The following is a 23602-nucleotide window of genomic DNA, read 5'->3' on the forward strand; positions in this document are numbered from 1 at the left end:
CTAATTAAAATTTGACACGTGTCAAAAAAATTAGAAAAAAATGATTAAATTTAGAAAACAAGTTTCTAATTTTCTTTTTCCAGTTATGAAAACTTTTTTTTTTCAGATATTTGAGAGAGAGAGAGAGAGAGAGAGGAGAGAGATGGAGTTCTATGTGTAAGCTTCCCCGTTCCATATGTGACTTGAGCAGTAGTAGTGGGATGGACCACAGAAGAACAAAACTATGTTTAGTGAAAAATGTAAGAAGTTGGAAAGGTACTTTCCAATTTCCATCTCATATCCCTTTGAGAATTTCAAAACAAATGCTACAAACAACTCCACAATACACCTGAAAATGTCAAGTTCCCCATCAATTGATCAGAAGAAAAATTAAAAGTTAACATGAACGTCAAACAGCACAAAAAGAAACAAATTCCAATCTCCCTTTCGATTCCCACCTGCGACTTGCAAAAAAGCATATAATATAATGGGTGTCTTTGTGTGTTGTTTGTGGCAGTTCCCATCAAAACCAAACACGACCCTTTTACTTACACAGTGCCACAGAGAATATGTACAAAAAACTTGGTCATAATTTACCATTGGCGCTTTCTGAGGAAACAAACCGTCCAGGATGGGGAAGAATTGCTGGCACATGACGAGTTCTGAGTCCACTGCATCATCCCTTCCCTTCCCTCCCCCAAGCCATAGCCTGCAAGATTTACATTTTGTCCTTTCTCTGCAAGTCATATTGAATAATGGCAAACCCACGTGAACCCCAAAACTCTGCTCCTTCAAACTTCAAATATACACTCATTAACTCAGGGATTCAAACAGATATCTATCTATATCTTCCATCTCCTCTCTGTTTTTAAAAGATAAAACTCAACACTTAAAGGCTAGTTATGCTTCTCATACCATCAAGAAGCAGATATTGAACATGATTCTGATACCATCCACTCTGATTGCTGCATATATGGCTAGTTCAGAGATGAGAAATTTCTGAATTCTTCTTATGCAAAGCAGCAAACAAAATATGAGTGAATTGGAATGAGTCTCTGCTAAAACCCATTGGCGATAGTGCTTCACATCAAAAGTTGTAAAAAAAAAAAAAAAAAAAAAAAAAAAAAACTGAAGCTCATAAACAGGTTATTCTACTTGTGCATATAACAGAAGTCAGGACTAACTTGGCATCGACTAAATGTTAGCAAAGGACATGTCCCAGCCACAAAGCATCATATGTTAAAGCAGAGTTATTACCTACATAATATTATACAGACAGAAAACCTTGGGTCTTAACATTAGGTACTATAATATTTTGGGAGCTTGCCACAAATTAAGCTTCAGGTGCTTTGATTAGCTTTCGGTTGCTCTTTGATGCTACACGAGTTAGAGGGATGACATCTTCAACAACGCGGAAGATTTTGACCTCCAGGACCACAGGACCGCTTGATTTAGTGACAGGCTCAAAGACGCAGACGTCAAATTCTTCTAAATTGTTATCTATAGAAAAATGCTTCCATCCACTTGTAAGGCCACCACATTGACGACTAGGGGTAAAGTTGAATTTGGCTGGCCATTCATCACTTCCGACACGCAGTATTATATCTTGGTTACGAAGGGAGAGATTTTTTGTAACCCATTGAGTAGGGATGAACTGCATCATCAACCAATACGCAGAAATTTTGTGATGTGCATATGAGAACTAAAACAAAATTTGACAAAATTAAAAAACTGATGAGTATAGAATCAACAAAAGTATGGCCAACTTTTCTAATACTAATGATGAACTGACACATTCAGTTCACAAAGCACCCCAAACGTTCCCTTGGAAAAGATATATTGGATGTTGAAACAAATTTTAAGGAGCAACAAAAATATTAGTAACAAAAGATGAGTTTTACCAGAAAGAATCTCCTGTACACATGTGAAGGTCGCATAACAATTTTGAAACCAGCATCAGTTGATGCTGCTTCTGCCAACTTCAGGGCATTGTTCTTCTCACCTTCGGTTATAGCCCTCCGATTGGATACATAATGCTCAACATATGATCCAACTTTCTTAACGGGAGTAGCTTCCACATCAGAATCTAGCAAAGTCCACGGTTAGATACCAGATTGATTACCCACAAAAAGTTAACTAAACTTACATTGCACTTTGGTCTAATACTAGTATACCACTCAAACAAACAAAAAAAGAACATATATACATTTTGATTCATAAATCTCTTTTTAATCCATAAACGCTAAATAGATTGGGTCTGATCTGACTACGAAATCATTTCAAAAATGCTTTTCCAGTTGAGACCAGAAACACAATAACACCATCTTGTTAAATTCTCTACAACATGATAACCAAAGAATCACCAAGAATTTTAAAGCATATTTATTCATTCTCTAGATTTGAGGTCAACCACAGAAAACATGGAACAATATGAGTGAAGGATTAAAAACTTAATAATTTCTTCTCCAACTACCTGATAACTGAACAGGTTCGGGGGTGGATGTCATAATTACGGCATTATTTGGAATTTTTTTCTTTTTTCTAGTCTGCATTGTTCGTATGGGCTCGGGTGAAAAAACCTCTGGTTGACCATTAAAATTTGTAGCTTTGGACACAACGTCCTGTATCATACGTTCCATACTATCGTCGTGTATGATATTTTCAGAGGAATCACATTCAGCACCATTGTTAATATTAGCATCAAAACCATCCAAAAGGGGTTCTCTAAGCTTCCTCTTAGCCTGGCCGCTGTCACTCTTTTTATGCTCGCAAATTTTTACAAAATAAGATGCTTCCTTCTCACAAAAGCTCTTCCAATCAAATACCAAAACATCAAACTGTGACGCCCCATTGTACCTAAAAACCAAAAGATCATTTTGCTCCAGAGAATGAGCCTTCACAAATTCTTGCCAGCCACGTTTGAAATACAATTTATCATCACTGGTAGTCAATCCCACATCCCATGTAGCACCACTAGGACCTTTAAGAGTCACAGTAGCTGGAAGTTTCTTTCTCAAATTATTTGAAAATTTGTTTGGAATTACCTGCAGCTCAGATTATATATATGAGTTGGCAAGTGTCTAGAGGAGCTTGTAAGAGAAACTTTACTGCAATTTTCAGGTCAAAGAAGTAGATGATCATAGCAAAACAAAAAAAACAAAAAAAAAAAAAAAAAAAAAAAAAAAAAAAAAAAAAAAGAAGAAGAAAGAAATAAAAAAAGAAGAAGAAGTTCAATTGGAGTAACTGGTTGTATCCAAATAGTAAATCATCAATCATCTAAACCATCATGAGTTGGTCTAGTGGTAAATAAACGGCTTGATAAAGGACTAAGAGATAGTGGGTTCAATCCATGGTGGCCACCTACCTAAAATTTAATATCCTACAAGTTTTCTTGACACCCAAATGTTGTAGGGTCAAGCAGGTTGTCTCGTGAGATTAGTCAAGGTGCACGTAAGTTGGCCCGGATACTCGTGGATATAAAAATAATAATAATAACAATAATAATAATAATAAAATCATCGATCATCTAAATCCCCATAATCTTAGTACACTCCGGGAAGACGCTAAATGCTTCTAACATTAGCTGTATGGAAGGGGCAACTGTAGGCTGAAAGGTCCAAATGCTCCAACAATGGTAAAAAACCAAAATTAGCAGATATCATTAAAGCTCGTCATTGAAAGGCATTATCGAATAATAATCTCACAGGAATATTTAAACATGAAATTTATTTTAACCTAATTCTCATAAATATGGTTTCCAACGTTATTTACATAATTAAATCATTTCTAAACAATGAGGAAACAAGTGGTATTCACTCTCAAGTTCCTAGGAAAGCTTGTAAGAGAAACTTTGATCCAATTTTCAGGTCGAAGAAATAGTTGACCATAGAAAAGAAATCTGTTCTGTTGGACTAAGCATTTGTATCCAAATAGTAAATCATTGATCATCTAAAATCCCAAAAGCTTAGAACACTAGGGGAAGAAGCTTCAGACATTAACTGTATGGAAGGGGTAATTGTAGGCTGTAAGGTCCAAATGTGCCAACAATTAGCAGGCTGTAAGGTCCAAATGTAGGCTGTAATTGTAGGCTGTAAGGTCCAAATGTGCCAACAATGGAAAAAAACACAATTAGCAGCGATCATTTAAGCTCGTCATTGAAAGGCACTATCTAATAAGAATATCATGGAACTATTTAAACATGAAATTTTTTATTTTTTATTTTTTATTTTTTATTTTTTATGAAAAATCCACTTCCATTGAGAAATAATGAAAGAATACAAGGACAACAAAAACCAACCCACCTTCTATAAAAAGGGACTCCAGCCATGCAAAATAATGTCTATAGAATAGTTACAAAAAGTTTTCAAATTCGAAGCCCACAGAAAAACATGATAACGCACAAGGGACCAAATATCACAAGGGTCCCTCTCCACACCTCTAAAAACTCTATTGTTCAGCTCATCCCACACCACTCACAAAATAGCACACATCCCCGCAAGCCCCAACTCTTCTCCCCGTGCCAGGTTGAGAAGGGATTCCTCAAGCAACACTCCCACATCTCTGTGACGAGCCCCCAAAACACCAAACATCTGAAACAAAGAGTCCCAAACCAAATTGGAAAACTCACAAAGCCCAAGAGTATGGTCCAAGTCTTCCTCTGCCATCCGACAGAGAATGCAACAGAAGGGACCCACAAGCAAGGGCATCTTCCTCTTAAGACAATCCATCATGTTAGCACAGTCGTGTAAGACTTGCTAGTTAAAGAACCTCACTTTCCTAGGAATCTTAATCATCCACAACACCGAAAATAAGGGAGAAGGGTCAATCAACTTATGAAAGAAAGACCTACACGTGAATCCTTCCAAAGAATCAAATTCCAGAACCTCACATCTCTTCTCCCACACCTAAAAGGATGATCTTCAAGTAAGAAAAGAAGATCAGCCACCTCCGTCGTTTCCCTATTGGAAAGAGCGCGACAGAACCCAAAAGAGAAGGAATAAGAGCTCCCTGACCTCACAAGAAAATCAGTGACAATGGTTTTTGAGATCCGATAAATGATACAAATGGGGGAACAAGGAACAAAGAGGTCTCTCTCCCACCAATAGTCTTCTCCAAAATAAGTTCCTCTCCCCTATTTGAACCTAATCCTCATATAGGCAGTTACCAAAATTGTTTGCATCATTTCTGAACAACGAGGAAACATATGGTATTCACTCTCAAGTTCCTAGAAAAGCTTGTAAGAGAGACTTTGATGCAATTTTCAAGTCAAAGAAATAGATGGCCATAGAAAAGAAATCAGTTATATTGGAGTAAGCATTCGTCTCCAAATAGTAAATCACCAATCATCTAAAATCCCATAAGCTTAGAACACTTGGAGAAGACGCTGAGTGCTTCAAACATTAACGGTATAGAAGGGGCAACTGTAGGATGTAAGCTCCACAAAAATGCTCCAGCAGTGGTCAAAACCCATAATTTGCAGCGATCATTTAAGCTCATCACTGAAAGAAAATAAGAATATCACAACAGAATATTTAAACATGAAATTTGTTTAAACCAAATTCTCGGAAAGGCAACTTCAACATTGTTTTCATCATTTCTGAACGATGAGGAAACAAATGGTATTCACTCTGAAGTGTCATCCAACTAACAGCATACAATAAAAAGACACAACAAACTCACAGCTGCTAGCTTGCGAGAATAAATCACGAAAGGCACATCTTTTCTTTTCTTTTCTTTTCTTTTCTTTTTTTTTTTCTTCTTTTTTTTTTTTTTCGGATATGAACACGAAAGGCACATCATATCGGCAACAAGAGTATCAGCGCACAAGATCTACTGTCCAGTAATAATCAAACATCAAATGCAAGAATCCAGTTTGTGAAAATGACAAAAACGGGAAGATCAAAGGAAAAAAACCTACAAGTTGCTGTTCACAACCACCGGCAAGAATTTGATAGAAGTGGGTGAACTGAAAATGGCTCCAATAAATATCTTCTGCCCATTTGTTGGAACTATCGCCTACTTTATCCATTACTCCGGGGAGAGACTCAATAAATTAACAACAAACAGATCGAAATGGGACCTGAAATCGATTGAGAAAGCAAGATAACAAAGTGAGGGGAAAAAAACCCAGCGATTTGATCCAAGGAACAAAACCTACCCAGTACAAATTATGCAAGGAAAAGTCCAAAGTGGGAAGAATCTAGATCTAGAAAGTAATTGGGGGTCCTTACCAGCAAAATTGGGAGTAGAAGAAGGTTGAGTCAGCTGGCGATTGCCGAAGTCTAGAAGCCACAGTTGTAATTTGCGGATATGAAAGAAGGGGGTGCTGCAATTGGAAACTTGGAGGAAAAACAGAGGAGTGAAGCCGAAGCCGAGGAAAAGAAGCAAAGGGATTGAAGAGACCCAGTTGTTGTGGTGATACGACAAGTCAGTGGCACAGAGAAAAAGTTAATGGAGTAGAGATGCCCGTTCCGAGGCCATTGTTGAAGCTGAATGAGTTTTTTCTTCTTCCAACCACACTGCCGCTGATCTTCACTCCAACGTGTCATTACTTTATTTATTCGAGGCTCACCTCATGGAGAAATAGTAAAGTGAGGAATTCTTTTGAAATATAGTCAGTTTTTCGTTAATCCTAAAATATCTTTTCAGCCTTTTTAATTTCACTATAATTAATTATTAATTATGTATCTTTCTTAATCATACTATAATTAATTTATCAAATTTATAATGTGAATTTTCTATTAATTTCCTTCACCGAAAACCATGTGATTCTTTTCATGTGAAAAATCTAATATAAATTTCGTGATTTAATTGGCAAATAATTAAAATTTGTATCTGAACGACCTTCCATCTTCAAAAAAATGTTTTAAATTTTTCTAAATCCTTTCCTAAACTAACTTTTTTTATATATATTTATATTATACTTTCTCTTAATCCTAACTAAATCATCGATTTTTTAAATTGTTTTTACGATTATCTTATTTTGAATTTTCCAATCTCATATTATATTTCTAGATTTGTGTTTAGTATATATTTGTCTTAATTATTATTTTAATTATGATTTGTTATACTTTCCTTTTCAATTAATTTCCTTACCTGGAATTTCTCTTGTATTATAATGAACCATTTTTGGGTCCTTTTGAGTAACATGAAAAACCAATATTCTTCAAAAACTTCATGGTATCAAAACTAAAATAAATCCCTAACCCTAGTGCAATTGTCGCCATTGTCATTGCCTCAGATCTCTGCTGCCATCGCTACACAAACCCTACTCGTCGTCATCAAATCTAATGCCACCTCGAAAGATCCAAATCTAGCGTTAGATCCATACACTCAATTCACTATGTCTGCCACATATTCGTCTTGATCCCACCAACGACGACGCTATACTTCAGTGATCTACCACTGACAACGACCAGAAGCCTATGATTTGTGGAACCAAATCATTCGTTCAAGGGTTAGTCCTCGCCCAGACCCGCGACCTTCTCACATCAGATCTCATGTCCGTCGTTGGTTCTATAATCTTTAGATCAGCCGGTCATTTTCAGCTCAGATCTCACGTCCGTTGTTAGGACTCAATTCGTTAGATCTGTCGTGTTAAGATTGCTTCTGCCTCCTATTAGCAAACAACGTTTCAGCGTTCAACTATGTGGGTCCAACTAGACTGGTTCAGTCATACCGGTTCAACCAGACTGGTTCAGTCAGGCAGTTCAATAAGATTCGATTTCAAATTGGCTCGTGGTGATATTGCACCTTTCGTGGGTACCATTTGTTTGCTCAATCTCATTAGTTGTGTCACTTAATCTAAATTAATCAGTCTCTTACATCATGTCAAAGCAAATAGTTACGTCATCTATAAGTTTTGCTCATCAGGACATTGTCTTGCCTTGCTTCTCTGTACAACACAATAACCAAAATTTATGGATTATGGATTTTGGAGCGTCAGATCACATGATCGATGACATTAGTATTTTTCATCAGTTTTAAATCACACTCTGGTCATTCCTCAGTCCGAATAGCAGATAGATCTCTCTCTAAGATTATAAGAATAGTGTCGATAAAATTATCAAATGATCTTCTACTCTCTAATGTTCTTTATGTTCCTAAATTGAGCTATAAATTGATGGCAATAAGTAAACTTATGAGTGACTTGAATCGTATATTTAAATTATTCAAATTTGTGTGAATTTTAGGAGTTGGGTTCGGGAAAGATGATTGACATTGCTAAGCAGCAAGGTGGCCTTTAATTTTTTTTAAGAAAACAACATCCAAGTTCGTCTTTCAACCCCATGTGTGAGTTTTGTCTTTCAACCCCATGTGTGAGTCTTCTTCTAATTCTTTTAGTTTCATTCCTGAGTCCTCTACTTTTATTATGTCTTTGTCTTGTGAAAATCGAGTCATGTTATGATACTTTCGCCTCGGTCACCTAAATTTTTTGTATCTCGAAAGATTGTTTCCTCATTTGTTCATTAATAAAAAAAAAACAGTCACTTTCAGTGCGAAGTTCGTCAACTCTCCAAACATACCAGAAATCCTTATCCAAGTGTGCTCTACAAATCTTCAAAACCTTTTGCATTGATCCCCAGTGATATTTGGGGGCCTTCTAGAGTAAAAAATATACCTGGAGCACGTTGGTTCATAACTTTTATTGATGACCATACTAGACTGACATAGATATATCTCATGAAGAACAAATCTGAAACATCCAGTAATTTTTAATCCTTTCACGCTATGATCTCCACTCAGTTTCAAAGTAATATTAAAGTCTTCATAATAGATAATGCTCGAGACTATTTCAATTCAACTCTTGGGTCATTTCTTTCATCTCATGGTATAGTTCACACTAGTTCATATGTGGACACTCTTCAACAAAATGGAATTGCTGAAAGGAAAAATAAACACCTTCTTGAGGTCGCTCGTTCTCTTATGATTGCTAGTAATGTTCCTAAACTATTTTGGGAGAAGCCATTCTTACTGCAACTTTTCTCATAAATCAAATGCCTAATCGAGTCCTCAGATTCCAATCTCCTCAAGATGTCTTCCTCCAAATTCATTCTCAATGACAAAACTTTTCTTCAATAGTTACCCTTTCAGGTTTTTTAACGTTCCTCCTTTATTCACAATCATTCTCCCCATCGATCTAAACTTGATCCAAAATCCATCAAGTGCATTTTCTAGACTATTCATCACATCAAAAAGGGTACAAATGTTATTCCTCAATTACTAGAAAAGTGTGCAATTCAATGGATGTTACCTTATTTGAAAACCAATCTTTTTTCACCAAGTCTCAACAAGGGGAGAATGTGTGAGAATTTGAGCCATGGAAAGTTCAGCCTACTTGTCCCATACCTCAAACTCACATCATATCCAAAGTTTTAGCTCCTTCTCTAAATGAACTACCTAATCCCGTGTCAGTCCCACCTATTGCTTCTGAACTTGAAGTCTTGTGAGTTTCTGAATCTGAACCTTTAGTCTCACAAAGTCTAACTCTCATTGTTTACTCAAGAAGGAAATGGCTACCTTACAAGACTTTGAATGTCAACTACTTGAACCAGACACATCTTCTTTGAATTCCACTTATGAGAATATTACTTCTATGGTGCTTTTGACTGATGATACATCTCTACCAATTGCTCAACAGAAAGGTGTTAGAAGTTGTATCAGTCATCCAATTAAAAAATATATGGTATATGGAAAATTAAATTCGTCGTATAAAGTTTTCATAACTTAGTTGGACAATATCCAAATTCCACACAATATCCAAGATGCACTTATGGATCCTAAGTGGAAAAAGGTTGTAAGTGAGGAAATTAATGCTCTTGAAAGTAATGAAACGTGAACTCTGACAACATTTCCCCCTAGAAAGAATCTTGTTGACTGCAAATGGATTCTCACGGTTAAATACAAGTCAGATGGCAGTGTTGAAAGATTCAAAGCAAGACTTATGGTTAAAGGCTTCACTCAATCATATGGTATCGATTATCAGGAGACTTTTGCTTCTGTTGCTAAATTAAACACTGTCATATCCTTTTATCTTAGCAGTAAATCAAGATTAGCTCCTTCATCAATTTAATGTCAAAAATGTCTTTTTTGAATGGTGATCCCAAAGAAGAAGTTTACATGCAAGTTCCCCCTGGAATGGAAAATGAGTCTAATAAAGACTTGGTATGCAAGTTGAGAAAGTCTTTATACGGATTAAAACAGTCTCCTCATGCTTGGTTTGATAGATTTGTCAAAGTTTTGATTAAAAATGGTTATCATCAATGTCAAGCTGATCATACTCTATTTGTGAAATCTCACCAAAGCTTTACCGAAGAGAAATTTTGATGAATTTAATTCCAAGCTTAGATTGTATTCTATATACAACCCAGCTTGAGGGGGAGTGTAGATTTTGTTTAGTATATATTTGTCTTAATTATTATTTTAATTATGATTTTTGTACTTTCCTTTTAATTAATTTTCCTTAGTTGAAAATTTTCTTGTATTATAATTACCCATTCTTGAGTCCTTTTGAATAATAAGAAAAATCAATATTCTCCAAAAATTTTAATATTAATTTTCCTAGCTAACTTTATATATTTATATTAGATTTTCTATTAATCATAACTAAATCATATGTTTTCTAAATTGTCATTATGATTATCTTTATTATATAGTTTTGTCTTAAACGTGAAATACTAGAAATCATCTCATTTTTATTAACTAGTCTTATTTTAAAATTTTGAATCATATTATTTTTTTTGTTTTAAAGATTCTATCGGGAAGAATAACAAAACAAAAGCTTCATCAAATGCACTCTCACAGATGTGTTCTTACTTTTCTTTAACCCTAAAATGGCCTCATCTGCATTTTCAGTTACACTATAACTAATTCTGTCATTTGCAAATTTTTTAACATAAATACTGATTCTCTCCTAAATTATCTCTCTACATTTTTCGAATTTTAAAAATCGAATGTAATTTTTTTTTTCAAATATCATATTTGATCTTATCTTCAATTTCAAATTTCATTTTATCTAATTTCTCAATTTTAATTTTAATTTTTATACTTTCAAATTATGTTAAAATACCATAGTTTGAAATTCATTTAATTTTAATTTTTATACTTCACCCTACACTTTATTCAACTTCTTTCCTAGGTCACTCTCTAAATTCTCTTATTTTCTCCTCATCAAGTGCTTCTTACAACTCCTTAATATCAGTCTTCTGAGATGTTTCATTCTCCTAATTTTGATTTTTGTTGAATATCTAAAGGACACATTTATTTTCCTTTAAAAAAATAAATCATGATTAGTAAGGAATATATTTAGAATATGTACATCACTACAATAATTTATTTCTTCCACTCTAGATATCAAAATTTAATGGGCTTCATTATGGGCCAGGGTTGTTGGATATGAAGTTCTATTCAAAAAGTCATTTTTGTTCATTTCCATTTAGGATCACCATTACTTCATTTAGGTTCTTTTCACAATCATATAAATAAAGTAGCAAATATTCAATGCTCTGAAAATATAAAATTCTTTTTCAACTTAGGAAATATATCTAACTTCTTTAAATCTTCTTTCATTATCATTCACTTAACAAAAATATGACATTTATAACTCTTTTAAATTTTCTACGCACTTTTATTTCTTGTTTGTGTACATGCAATTTTCTATTCCTAAAATTTTAGGATCGATATTATTACCTTCTTAGACATAAGTATATATGATATGAACATCCAAAGATCAATTATATATATCAAGTTTAACTGTGACTTGAGTCCTATTGCTGTAAGTAACTCGAACTATCATATATTTCATTAATGTAACTAATTCATCCAATTAAAGGAGATTCCTAACTCAAGTAAATTAAGTGAACAAAAGTTTGAATATTTACCTTACATCTGATTGAAGTCACAATTTTAAATTTTATAACACTTGAAATAATAAAGCCAGTCCTTATTTATTTATTTATTTATTTAAAACTTTCATCTTGATCATACCTTCTTTGTTCCATCATTTCTCTTCCTCCCTCACTCATTCCCCATTAAAACTCTCTTTCTTTTCTGTCTTTGTTCATAAAGGTAATTTGTTTTTGTGTTTTTTAAAAATCCATTCAGTCAAATGGATTCAATGAATATTGTTTAATTTTTTTTTTTTTAAAAAAACTCTTTTCGGATTTTTGTAATATAAATTGTGAAAGTTCAAAAAAGAACATTATTATGTTTTTATTGTATCTTAATTTTGGGTTTGAAATTTTAAAAGGCATAATTACATTAACAAAAATAAATACTTTGATATAAAATATTGATTATTTTATGTTATAAATTCATTTCATTTTTCTAAACTAAATAGGTACAAAATAATATAAATTATATGTTGGATGTATAATAATATAGTTATATAAAATTCATAAAATAGAACATGTTTCTAAATAAGATGACAACTACAACTATATTATAGGTTATCAAACATATTTTCAAAGTTGGTTCAAAATTGAAAACTAATTTTCAAATATGTTACCAAATACACATATCTAAAGATGGTTGAAAACATGAAATAATATACATCTGATTGTTTTTATTGAACCTCTACTTCTTTCGATGGTGTTTTGACTTTAGTTGATCATTCATAACTTGTGGTATGAAAACTAACTAATGATATAATCGTTTACGTGATTCGACACGTTTTATTAATTATCTATGTGTAGCAAAAAGGAATTGGCACATTTGCCCTATCTTCCCTCTTCTTTATATATTTTTCACAAACACTCACTTTTAATTTTAACCTTCCAATTGATTTGAGTATTACTCGATCATCGCGAAATCGAATCTCTTTTGACATGATTTGCTATATATAATTAGATTTCTATACAGAAAGTGTTTAAAGTTAAACTCAATGGAGGATGAGTTTGAAAGTTCAAATGGGCATGTAGAATTGAAAAGTGATAAACTTGAGGTGTTGTTTGTAACAATTTGGTTTTTTATTTTTTATTTTTGTTTCAGAAAATAAAATTTATAAACATATCATTTCATCTCTCATTTTTTGCTTTGTTGTTTACATTTTATCAATGTTTTAGTGTATGTTTGGGAGTGATTTTGAAATAACGGTTAAAATTGTTGACTTCTTTACCTTTAATTTCAAATTAATAAATTTTAATTAAGTAAGTAATTAATATTTTGATGATAACAAACCTATTTTTTATTCACTAGCAATTTAGTGTTTTAAAGTATTCATTGTGTAGAGTTCGGAACAACGATTCGAACGCAATGCAATTTAAATTACTAAAATCAAAGTTCAAACGAATAAGATATAATCAAAATAAACATAACGAAAAAACACTCCAAAGTAATGACCTGTCAGTTTTTTTTTTTTTTTTTTTTTTTTTTTTTTTTTTTTCTTTTCAAAGTAAACCAACTGAAATGTGAGATGTGGAGAAATGACACATGTTTGATTTTTATTGGGTTTTAAAAGAAAATAATTTTTTAAAATTATTATATTATATTATGTTTGTGTCAAACAATTAGTTTGTTTAAAAATTAAAATAAGAAAAACAACAATAATAAATTCAACACATGCAATTTCTATTGGCTATACATTTTCTTTTCTAAAAAGTTATTATTATTATTACGACTACTTTTTATCATCATTCAATTTTTTTTTACCACATTCACCCTTAAATTTAGTTTTATCTCATTTTCTTTTCTTTTAAAATTTTTCTACCTTCTCCACATTTCTGCAATAATTTGACATTATTTTCAAACTTCCATAAAATACAAAGTTTCTATTGTTTTTCTCTCCAAATTTCAATTTTATTTTCTTCATCTAATTCTTAAGAGAGATTTATCGCACGATGAAAATTGATGTGTTGAGTGCTCATATTTAAAAATCTACTCTTTAAGAGAGTTTTTCACATCGGGCTCTTCATTTTCAAATCTTTTGTAAAGATTGTTCTTGATCCCGAAAAAGAGCAGTTACAATGGTTTGATCATAATCCATGGAAATAATTGAGTTTGTTCTTAAACTCGCAAAAAGAGGGATACAACGATTGACTCTAATTCATGGAAAGAATTGGTGAAAATTTTATCCAAATACCCATAAGAAGTCTTGGGAAGTGAAGTAGGGATTCATGATCATTATAAAGTTTGTGTTAATTTCTCTATTCCTCTCCTATTTAATTTTGCAATTAATTTATTGTTGTATTTTATTTACATGAAATTAATTGCTATAGTTTGTTCATGAAATTAATTTGTCACAATTGTTTATTTAGGTTGATAGAATTTATTTTTCATATTTTATTAATCTTGTTACGAAAATTAAATCAAGTGCTTGAAATTATTGACGTCAATTTATTAACAATTTTTAAGTGAATGTATATGTATGAAATTATTGTTTAGATTACTTATTAGCAAAAAGTATGTAGTTGGCCCACGTAATTTAAAACTTTCATTAATCTAATTTAACTCTATTCACTCCTCTACAAAATTCACTTTTATCATACTAAAAATCATTCTAAAATAAAACACACGTTTGATTGCTCAAAATGAATTCAATGTTTAATTTCATGCTTATTAAACACCATTTTTCATATGATTTAAATTGATTTTAAATTATTAAAAGCATTTTCAAAGAAATTTTGAAAAATAATAAAAGTGATTTCACACATTTAAAAATTACCTCCCAAACATGTCATTAAAAAACCAAGGCAGTCACTAAAAACTTTTTTTTTAAAAAAAAAAATCTTAGAAAACTTAGGTTTGCTTTTTAAATTTGACTAAGAATTAAACTCTTTTACTTAATATAAAAACTATGGTAAGAAATTACGAGAAAATAAATTTAATTTTTAAAAACCAAAGATTCATTTGATAACCATTTAAATTTTTGTTCTGAAAAATTAAGTCTATAAACATCACTTCTATTTTTAATTTTAAAAATCGAAAAGAAAAAAAAAAGAAATTTAAGAACTTAGTCAAGTGTTTGAACTAAAAAATCAAATCATGGAGAAAAATTAAGTGATTTTTTTTTTAAAAAAAGTAAAATTAAAAAACGAAATAATAAAGAAACAAAATTGTGGAAGAGAAAAAAAGAGTCAAAGGATGAGGGGAATGGTTATTTTGTAGTGTAGGGAGCATGCAAAGGTGGACAACTCAATAACACACAACAAATTGCGCTAACATCCAACCCCTTCATTATTACTTTCTTTCACATTCACCAGACATTCATTATTCTCTTCCACACTCATTTCCTCTCCTCTTTACCTCCATTCATAATTTCATCTCCTACTCTACTTCACATATCCACATTTTATCGATATTTTTACATTTCTAAGAAGCGATTTATGGATTTTTTTTTTTATTTTTAATTAAAATATTGGACATCTATTGAATACAAAATCGAAATACATGAGAATCTATTAAACACTTTTTAAATTCTAATCATCACATGGACATAAACTTTATTTTTCAGATATTAAATTTGTAACTGAACTTTATATGAATTTGTATCACTCTAATATAAAATTATGAATCTCTCACTGGTATATCATGTCAACATTATTTAAAAATGACGTATGTGAGCAGACAACGTTAATACATTACTGCTCAATTTTCTTTATGAAAAAAAATATATGTGTGGATACGAGTTAGGGGAGTATTGAAATATTTTTGTAATACGTGTAACTTATGACTTATGAAGAATGTTAATGTCTTGATTAGTCAAGTTATATATTTAAGTTGGCTGATGAGATTATACAGCTTGAATATATACGATTAATGTTAATAGTTGATGATATATACCTGGTTTAAGAGTCAAAATGATAGAATTAAGAGATATTTTGGGTGAGATGATTATAAGTTATGATTTTTTTTCTTTAATGATGTATAAAAGTGTAAGCTTGAGTAGTATGTATTTTATTTAAAAATTTGTGATATGTAAAAGCGTATATTCAATGACCTCTAATCCTCAGTTTGTTTAAGAGGAAAAAATAATAATAAATTCTGCATCAAATGAATAGGTCAAAAACGTAGAATCAACATGTACAATTTTTTATTTATTTATTTATTTATTTTAATTATATGCTATGAAAAGATATTCGATATAATTTTTATTTTTATAAAAGTTTTATTCTTTTGAGGAGACACCAGAGATTGAAATTAAACATAATATTTGATATTTATGAGAACAATAACTATATATGGAGTATATTTTGATTATGGATATTATCTCTAGATTCAAATTACTTTGGTTAAATACCACTTCTTTTAAAATAATTACTCAATTTATAATGAAGGGGAAATTAATTGATAACCTTTAGCAAAACAAAATGATAATGTGGTATAATGAATAATAGAAATTCATTATTATTTAAAAATGGTTGTTATCTAGTAAATACTTGTTACATTGTTGGATTTGCCTAATGATACGACAAATGCATAAAGGGGCACTATTGTTGAAAGTGATGTTTGTTTAATTTATATATTTATTTTGAAGAAGCATTCATTATTATTGCTCTTCCACTTTGTTGGGACTAATTGTCTTTCACATCTTTGAAAGCCTTGGACATTATGTCCATCCCCCTTGACTAATTGTCATTCATCTCAAATTGGAATGCCATATACATTCATGAACAAAACTTTTTAGATTATTTTATATTTATTTTATTTTTTTTAGAGGAAAAGAAATGAAAATTTTAACTTTAGATGTCGAATTATTTTAGACCACAACATGATAGTGATCGGTCATGGTGCGATGTGACCTTTTATTTTGAATTCTATTATAGTTCGTGAAATTGGATAAAGCCAAAAAAATGCCACAATTTATTCATTTGGTTAGCCTCATGATTTTGTTCCAATCATACGCATTTTCTATGGGAAAAAACACATCTTCTCGTCTTTATATGTTGATGTTATAAGTTTTGTTATTGGATTTAGTTTCCGTCATTTTTTTTTCCGCTTGTTTTTGTAGTATAATTGGAGTTTATCTAACTTCTCCTATATCTCTCTTTTTCTATCGAAAGGTTAAGAATGAGAAGAAGAACGATACAAAGATTTACATAGTTTAGTTCACTAACGATGTGTTAACTACCCCTACAAGTAGAGAGAAAATTGATTTTATTATTTAAAATATAGTACATGATATAAATATAATGAACATGACATTATGAAACCAAAGTTATATGGTCTTTTTATACCACTTGGAACTCGACACTTTCCTATCCTTTTAGAAGTAAAAACTCATTCATATTTCTTTATGATGTGAGAACTCACAACTTTCCTATTCCGTTCATATGTGGGACAACTTATTCAAGGTATCTCAACAATAATGACCCTTCAAAGTGTAAATAATACTTGTCTAAAATCTTTCGAAGGTGCTTTGACTTTTAGTTCATTCATAACTTATGACGTCGGAATTAACTAATGATATGATTGTTTGATATCAACACAGTTTTCTTATTAATTTACGTAGTATAAAAATAATTGTTGCTATTTTCTCATATTTATCTTTTTCCTTTTTTCTAAGATGTAAGCCTTGGAGTATTAGTTGATCATCACAAATTTTGATATGGAACTTAATTAATGGCATACAATAATGGACATGGTTGATTTCTAGATTATAATTCTAAGTTTGCGTGGTTTGAAGTTGCAACCTAAAGATTTCTACTCGGAGAAAGTGTTTAAATTGAATGAAATATATATATTCTTAAGTATAATAAGAAGGAAATAAGAGAGAAAATTTGAAAACAAAGCAAATAAGAAAGAGGGACGGAATCCATCTATGGAGGGTGATTTTCAAGTCAAATTATCAAATCCAAATCTTCGAATATAGAAGATAGTTAAATCATGAACGATAAAATTATTCTTATAATTATTAAAAAAAGATTATGAATAGAATTATAGTGATGAAGATCTCAAATGAAATCCACAACATTTGAACTATCTAGTTTTTCTAATCAAAAGGTTTGAAAGAATTATAGAGTCCTTTTAGGATGAAAGATAAAGTTTTAAAGTGAAAATTTATGTAGAATAAAAAAAAGTAGCAAATTTAGGAAAATGTCATGGGTTTTAGTGACAAAACAAAATAGTGGAAGGAAAAAAGGAAGTTAAGGATGGTTTTTGTAATGTAGTGTTGGGAGCATGCAAAGGTCGACAACTCAAGAAAAGAAATGGCACACACCATCCAACCCATTCATTATTACTTTCTTTCACATTCACCGACATTCATTATTCTCTTCCACACTGGTTTTCCTCTCTTTCCTTCTTTGACTCTATTCATAATGTGACTCGCTGGCGCAGGTTTAAAACGTTCCTGCTTCGTTGGTATACATCAAAATTATGGATGCTTCGGTGGTAGATATCTAAAATATGGATACTTCGGTGGTAGATATTTAAAACATGAATGTCTAATTGGTATATATTTAAAACGCCGATACTTTATTAGTATATATTTAAAATGTGACGCTTCGTTGGTATGTATTTAAAATGTACATGCTTCGTTGGTATGTATTTAAAATGTACATGCTTCGTTGGTAGATATTTAAAATATGGATGCCTCATTGGTATATATTTAAAACGTTGACGCTGGTATATATTTAAAACGTCTATGCTTCGTTGGTAGATATTTAAAACAAGGATGCTTCGTTGGTCTATATTTAAAACATGGATGCCTCATTGGTATATATTTAAAATGTCAACGCTTCGCTGGTATATATTTAAAACGCCAATGCTTCGCTGATACGTATTTAAAACGTCGATATTTCGCCATCACATATTTAAAACGTCGATATTTTTCTATCACATATTTAAAATGTCGATATCGTATGATAAAAATATCTTAAAATTTATCATTTTATAGCCCACATTAATTTAATATAACTTGCAATGTTCATATCACATCATTAAAAAAAAAATTCAAAAAATAGAAATCAACTATCTACCAAACATATTTTTTAAATCGTAATGACAAATGAATATGAAAACTTAAAAAATAATTCGAATGTGAAATTAAATAATCTTTGACATCTTCGTAACAATATAAATATGTACATATTCTTAAATCATCGATTAATCTAAAAATTTAAAATTAACGAAAAAATTTAAAATTTAATTAGATTATGTAACATATATAATTATCGGTGGTGGATGTAATTAGAGTAAAATGTATAAAAATAAATAAAATAGTGAAGATATTTGGTCCAATTGAATAGGTGCACAACATCGTACCTGACTGACCCACCGCTTTCGTATCTCTCAAAAGTGTAAACACTCAAACTAAATAAAAACCCCTATCTTCCACTTTCTTTGAGCTCACTCCCATTATCTCCTTCGTTACCCAATTTCTCCCATTCTTCTTCTTCTGTCCCTTTCCTCACACGCCACTGACTGAGCTGAGAGACACGAAAGAAACAGAGTGAAACAGAGTTATTGTGAAGTCTGAAAGTCTGACCCATTGGCTCTGAGTCCCAATGCCGTCGGAATCAGCCAACAGAACCAACAGTAGGCCCCAACCCCAACACACCATGGGCTTCCCTCCCCCTCCCCAATCCGACCCTCTCCCCTGTCCCCGCTGCGATTCCCTCAACACCAAGTTCTGTTACTACAACAACTACAACCTCTCCCAGCCCCGCCACTTCTGCAAATCCTGTCGCCGCTACTGGACCCACGGCGGCACCCTTCGCGACGTCCCTGTCGGCGGCGGCTCCCGCAAGAACTCCAAACGCTCTCGCTATCACAACATCAACAACACCCCTTCCTCTGCCCCTGCCTCTTCTTCCACCTCTGTTTCTTCTTCCACCTCTGCTTCCTCTTCCTCCTCTGTTTCTCTTCTCCCCACTGCCGCTGCCGTCAATAATGATATCAACGATACCATCCCTCCTCCTGGAACCTTCACCTCTTTGCTCAGCTCCCAAGCCTCCGGATTCTTAGCTCTTGGCGGATACGCCTCTGCCTCTGCGTCGGGCCATCCCCCTGCAGCGTTCGACGATATGGGGTTTGGCCTCGGCAGGGGATTGTGGGGTACTGCTTGTACTTACCCTGAAGTTGGGGATCTCGTCGGGAGTTACGCCGCTGCTGGGGCTCCGGAGACGTCTTCTTCCGGGTACAACACGTGGCAGATGAATGCCAGTGACGGCGGCGGTAACGGTGGAGTTGTCGATGGTGATTTGCTGGGTTGGCCGGACCTTGCCATTTCCATGCAAGGCAAGAGCTTGAAGTAATCTTATATTATAATACACACAACAGCAACAATTTCAATGCTTTGCTTTGAGTCCCAAAATCAAATGCTCTCTAATTTCCTTCATTTTTTCCCCCTCAGTGGCTTTTCTGAATCTTGCCTTCTTCAATTTCTGTGTTTTTTTTCTCTTTTTTTCTTTTATTGGGTAAATGTCTGTTGGGTATAGAGAGTATAATAGAGACTGATAGAATACAGCAAAAAGACGACGACTTGGTCGGATATTGAGAGCATACGCCTTGTGGGTGAAAATGGTGTCTCTGTCATTATTAGGCTTTTTTTTTTTTTTTTTTTTAAATTTATTTATTTTCTTGGGGTTTTGTCAACTATGTCTGAAGTAGCAGAAACTCTTCTTCGACAAAAAAAAAAAAAAAAAAAAAACAAAAAAAACAAAAAAAACAAAAAACGAATGTTTTCTGGGAGATTTCCCTTTGTATCTGTTTATACAAATTGTGTTATTTTGCTTGCCATCATCCATCTTCTTCATACTTTTTCCATTATATTCTCAAATCCATATATCAATCTGAATCTGAATGGAAAACCAATAAATTCAAAAGAAAAAGAAAAACAGAGAGTTGGAATGATTAATGGGGTTTGTGTTGTGTTCGAGGGCGATCCTCGGACCATCCGACATACGAATTAATTACACCCCAACAGCTCGGATCCATGGCTACCTGATTCAAAACCCAATGCACAATGCGCTCAATTAAAGGGGGAAAAAACGTTTAAATTAAAAGAATGAGAATCCCAAAGGAACCGAAGAAGAAGAAGAAGAAGAAGAAGAAGCAGCAGAAGCCTGAGAAAGAAGAAAACAGGGACCGATAAAACTGATGGAGCAAATAATGTTCATTGTGTCAAGAGACGACGCCGTTTCTGTTGCAGTCCTATCAATCTGACATTTGACATTTGACTTTGACTGATAATGGAAGAAGAAGGAGAGACCAAACGTGTTATTGAGAATGATTGGGAATGGTTCTTTAGGGGGCAATGGGAACGGAAATAGCGCCCCAACCCAACTCCGAAGCCTTTACTTAATTTGCCCAAACAATTCACAGCATAGCTCCACTGTTAGCGCTGTGGGCGCCCCATTCTCTATTCTTCTTCACTTACTATCATCATTTCCCCTTGTGGGGTTTTTTTTCATTTTCTTCATTTTCTAATTCCCTACCAACCCAACAACCATTATCTAAACAATTCTTTTTTTGTTTTTTCCTTCTATAATATTTATTTATGCACACTTAATTCATGAATACATAGGTGTTTTATGCTACGTTTGTAGCCTTTTTTAATATAGTAATTGATAAATGTTGTTATTGTGTTTAAGTAATAGGATGAATGCTATTTCTTTTAATTGTTAATAACATTAGCATCACTTAAAAATGATGCGAATCTTACCAATATTAAACAATTATTTACAAAGAAAGATTATTTATCTATACATAAAAGGGTGTTTTTGGTAGTTTAATGGAATTAAAAGATCGAACTATTGACCTTTAGAATGGTAATGAAGATTTCATCTATTGAGATATGTGCTTGGATTGATGGAAAAAAAAAAAAGCATTGTAGTATATGAGTTTGAGAATTATATTGAATGTTTAGTAGAGCTTCTTGATAAGGTGATGAGAATGGATCTTTTTCCAATAGCGTGATGGTATGTGCATCACTAACATCCATTATCAGTCATATCAACGTTACTTAAACATGAAGTGTGATCAAACAACAATTTAGAAATTATTTACGAGGTAAAGTGATAGAGATATTTATTTTCCCCGCAAGAGAGTCAGGATTCTCGATTTAGGCAGGAAATAAAGGGGGGGGGGGGGGGGGGGGGGGGGCTAAACATGGATGGAGAATGTATTATTTGTCCCTGCCCCAACCCCATTTGTTTATTTATTTATTGTAATAATTATGGTTATGTTCTTATTATTATACTTAAAATTTCAAGCTATATTATTTAATGAACAAGATAATGTATATGTTGAATTGAACATTTAAATTTAGATTATATATATAAATAATTTGATTGGTTATTATTTCCTTTTAGTAAAAAATTTGATTAATTTATTTTAAGTTTAAATTGTCCACATGAAAATAATCATATAAAAATTAGTGAGAAATTTAATAATTTAATTGAAACTTTCCCACAGTAGTTATTTAATTAAGTTAAGACTTTTTTTAAAAAAATAATAAAATGGGAAAAAAATTCATGTGGTGAACCCAATACCTAGGAGGAATTCCCACTCCATTTTCCACAAAATTAAATGAAATTTTTCGTGAGAATGGTAAATAAAATGGGGAACAAGGATAGGAATATTGAAAATTATCAAAGTAAACCCTAACTAATTATGATCTCTAAAAAAATATTGGTCACATCTTAACTAGTTAAGCTAAATTCGAAAGAGTCAATTGGATTATGCAACTTGCATATACATGATTAGTACTTTTTTTTTTTTTTAATAATATACAATTATTTGATAGCACCTAGAGCTAGCATGTAGAATTAAAAAAAAATATATTTGGCTCATGTATTGAATTAAATTTTTTTAGTAAAATCAAAAAAGTTTTTACACCAAATGAATATGAATATGTACAGTCGAAAATGTAAAAAAAAAAAAAAAATGTTGTCATCTAATGATTTTATATGATAAGAAAAAAAAATGTTTGTACTCAAAAGGGAAAAAAAAAAAGAAAAGAAAAGAAAAATTGTTCGATGTAATTATCACTTTCATAAACATTTTAGGTGGAAAGAAATAAACATTATATTTGATGGTTATGAGAAAAATAACTCTCAAATATCGAATAATTAAGTATGTTGAATAAATTACTAAAACTTTTTATTTGAATACTATCTTTAAATTCAAACTTCCTTTTAAGTTGGCCTCCTTTTAAGATGTTATTCAATTTATAACTTGGAGAAAAATTAAGGGTGTTCAAAAGATCTAATGATCTGAAAAAATCGATCAACCCAATCCAACATGTGTGGTTTGGGTTGGGTTATCAACTCATTTGGATTGAGTGGGTTCAAATAAATGAAAATTTTATGGGTTAGGTTGGTTATGAATTTACCTAATATAACCAAAACCAACTCGAATTTATTATTAACTTTAAAATATATTTTTTATTACTTATAACACAATTATTTATACATATATTGGTTTCAATTTTATTTAATTCCAATTTTTTTAATAATTTATTCTTCAACAACTCTTAAAATAGTTTCTTTTCACCTTAGGAAGAAAATTTTTACTATATAAATTGAAATTGAGTTGTTAATCTTAATTCAATATATGAAAATAATTAAATTAGATTTTTACATATTTATGTTTTGTTTCTTTTTAGAACAAAATTTCAAATAAATGTCCCTATTAATCCGAACCAATCTAATCTAAATATTTTATGATTGGGTTGAGTTCATTT

At 31.9% G+C, this 23602-nt stretch overlaps 2 protein-coding genes across 2 annotated transcripts; one reads left to right on the forward strand and one right to left on the reverse strand.

The window, feature by feature from the left end:
* Positions 1-1108: 1108 nt before the first annotated feature.
* LOC120075555 (B3 domain-containing protein REM16-like) lies at positions 1109-6539 on the reverse strand. Its single transcript, XM_039029045.1, has 5 exons — positions 6210-6539; positions 5897-6058; positions 2453-3023; positions 1881-2065; positions 1109-1633 (listed from the first exon to the last, which is right to left on the reverse strand). Exons 2-5 carry the CDS (start codon positions 6005-6007, stop codon positions 1313-1315), a joined length of 1188 nt encoding a protein of 395 aa, XP_038884973.1. The 5' UTR covers positions 6008-6058; positions 6210-6539; the 3' UTR covers positions 1109-1312.
* A 12691-nt stretch (positions 6540-19230) lies between these two features.
* LOC120076358 (dof zinc finger protein DOF3.4-like) lies at positions 19231-21415 on the forward strand. The gene has a single exon (XM_039030167.1). It carries the CDS (start codon positions 19422-19424, stop codon positions 20169-20171), a length of 750 nt encoding a protein of 249 aa, XP_038886095.1. The 5' UTR covers positions 19231-19421; the 3' UTR covers positions 20172-21415.
* The last annotated feature ends 2187 nt before the right edge of the window (positions 21416-23602 follow it).

The sequence above is a fragment of the Benincasa hispida genome, chromosome 4, assembly GCF_009727055.1.
Source record: "Benincasa hispida cultivar B227 chromosome 4, ASM972705v1, whole genome shotgun sequence".
Lineage (NCBI taxonomy): Eukaryota > Viridiplantae > Streptophyta > Magnoliopsida > Cucurbitales > Cucurbitaceae > Benincasa > Benincasa hispida.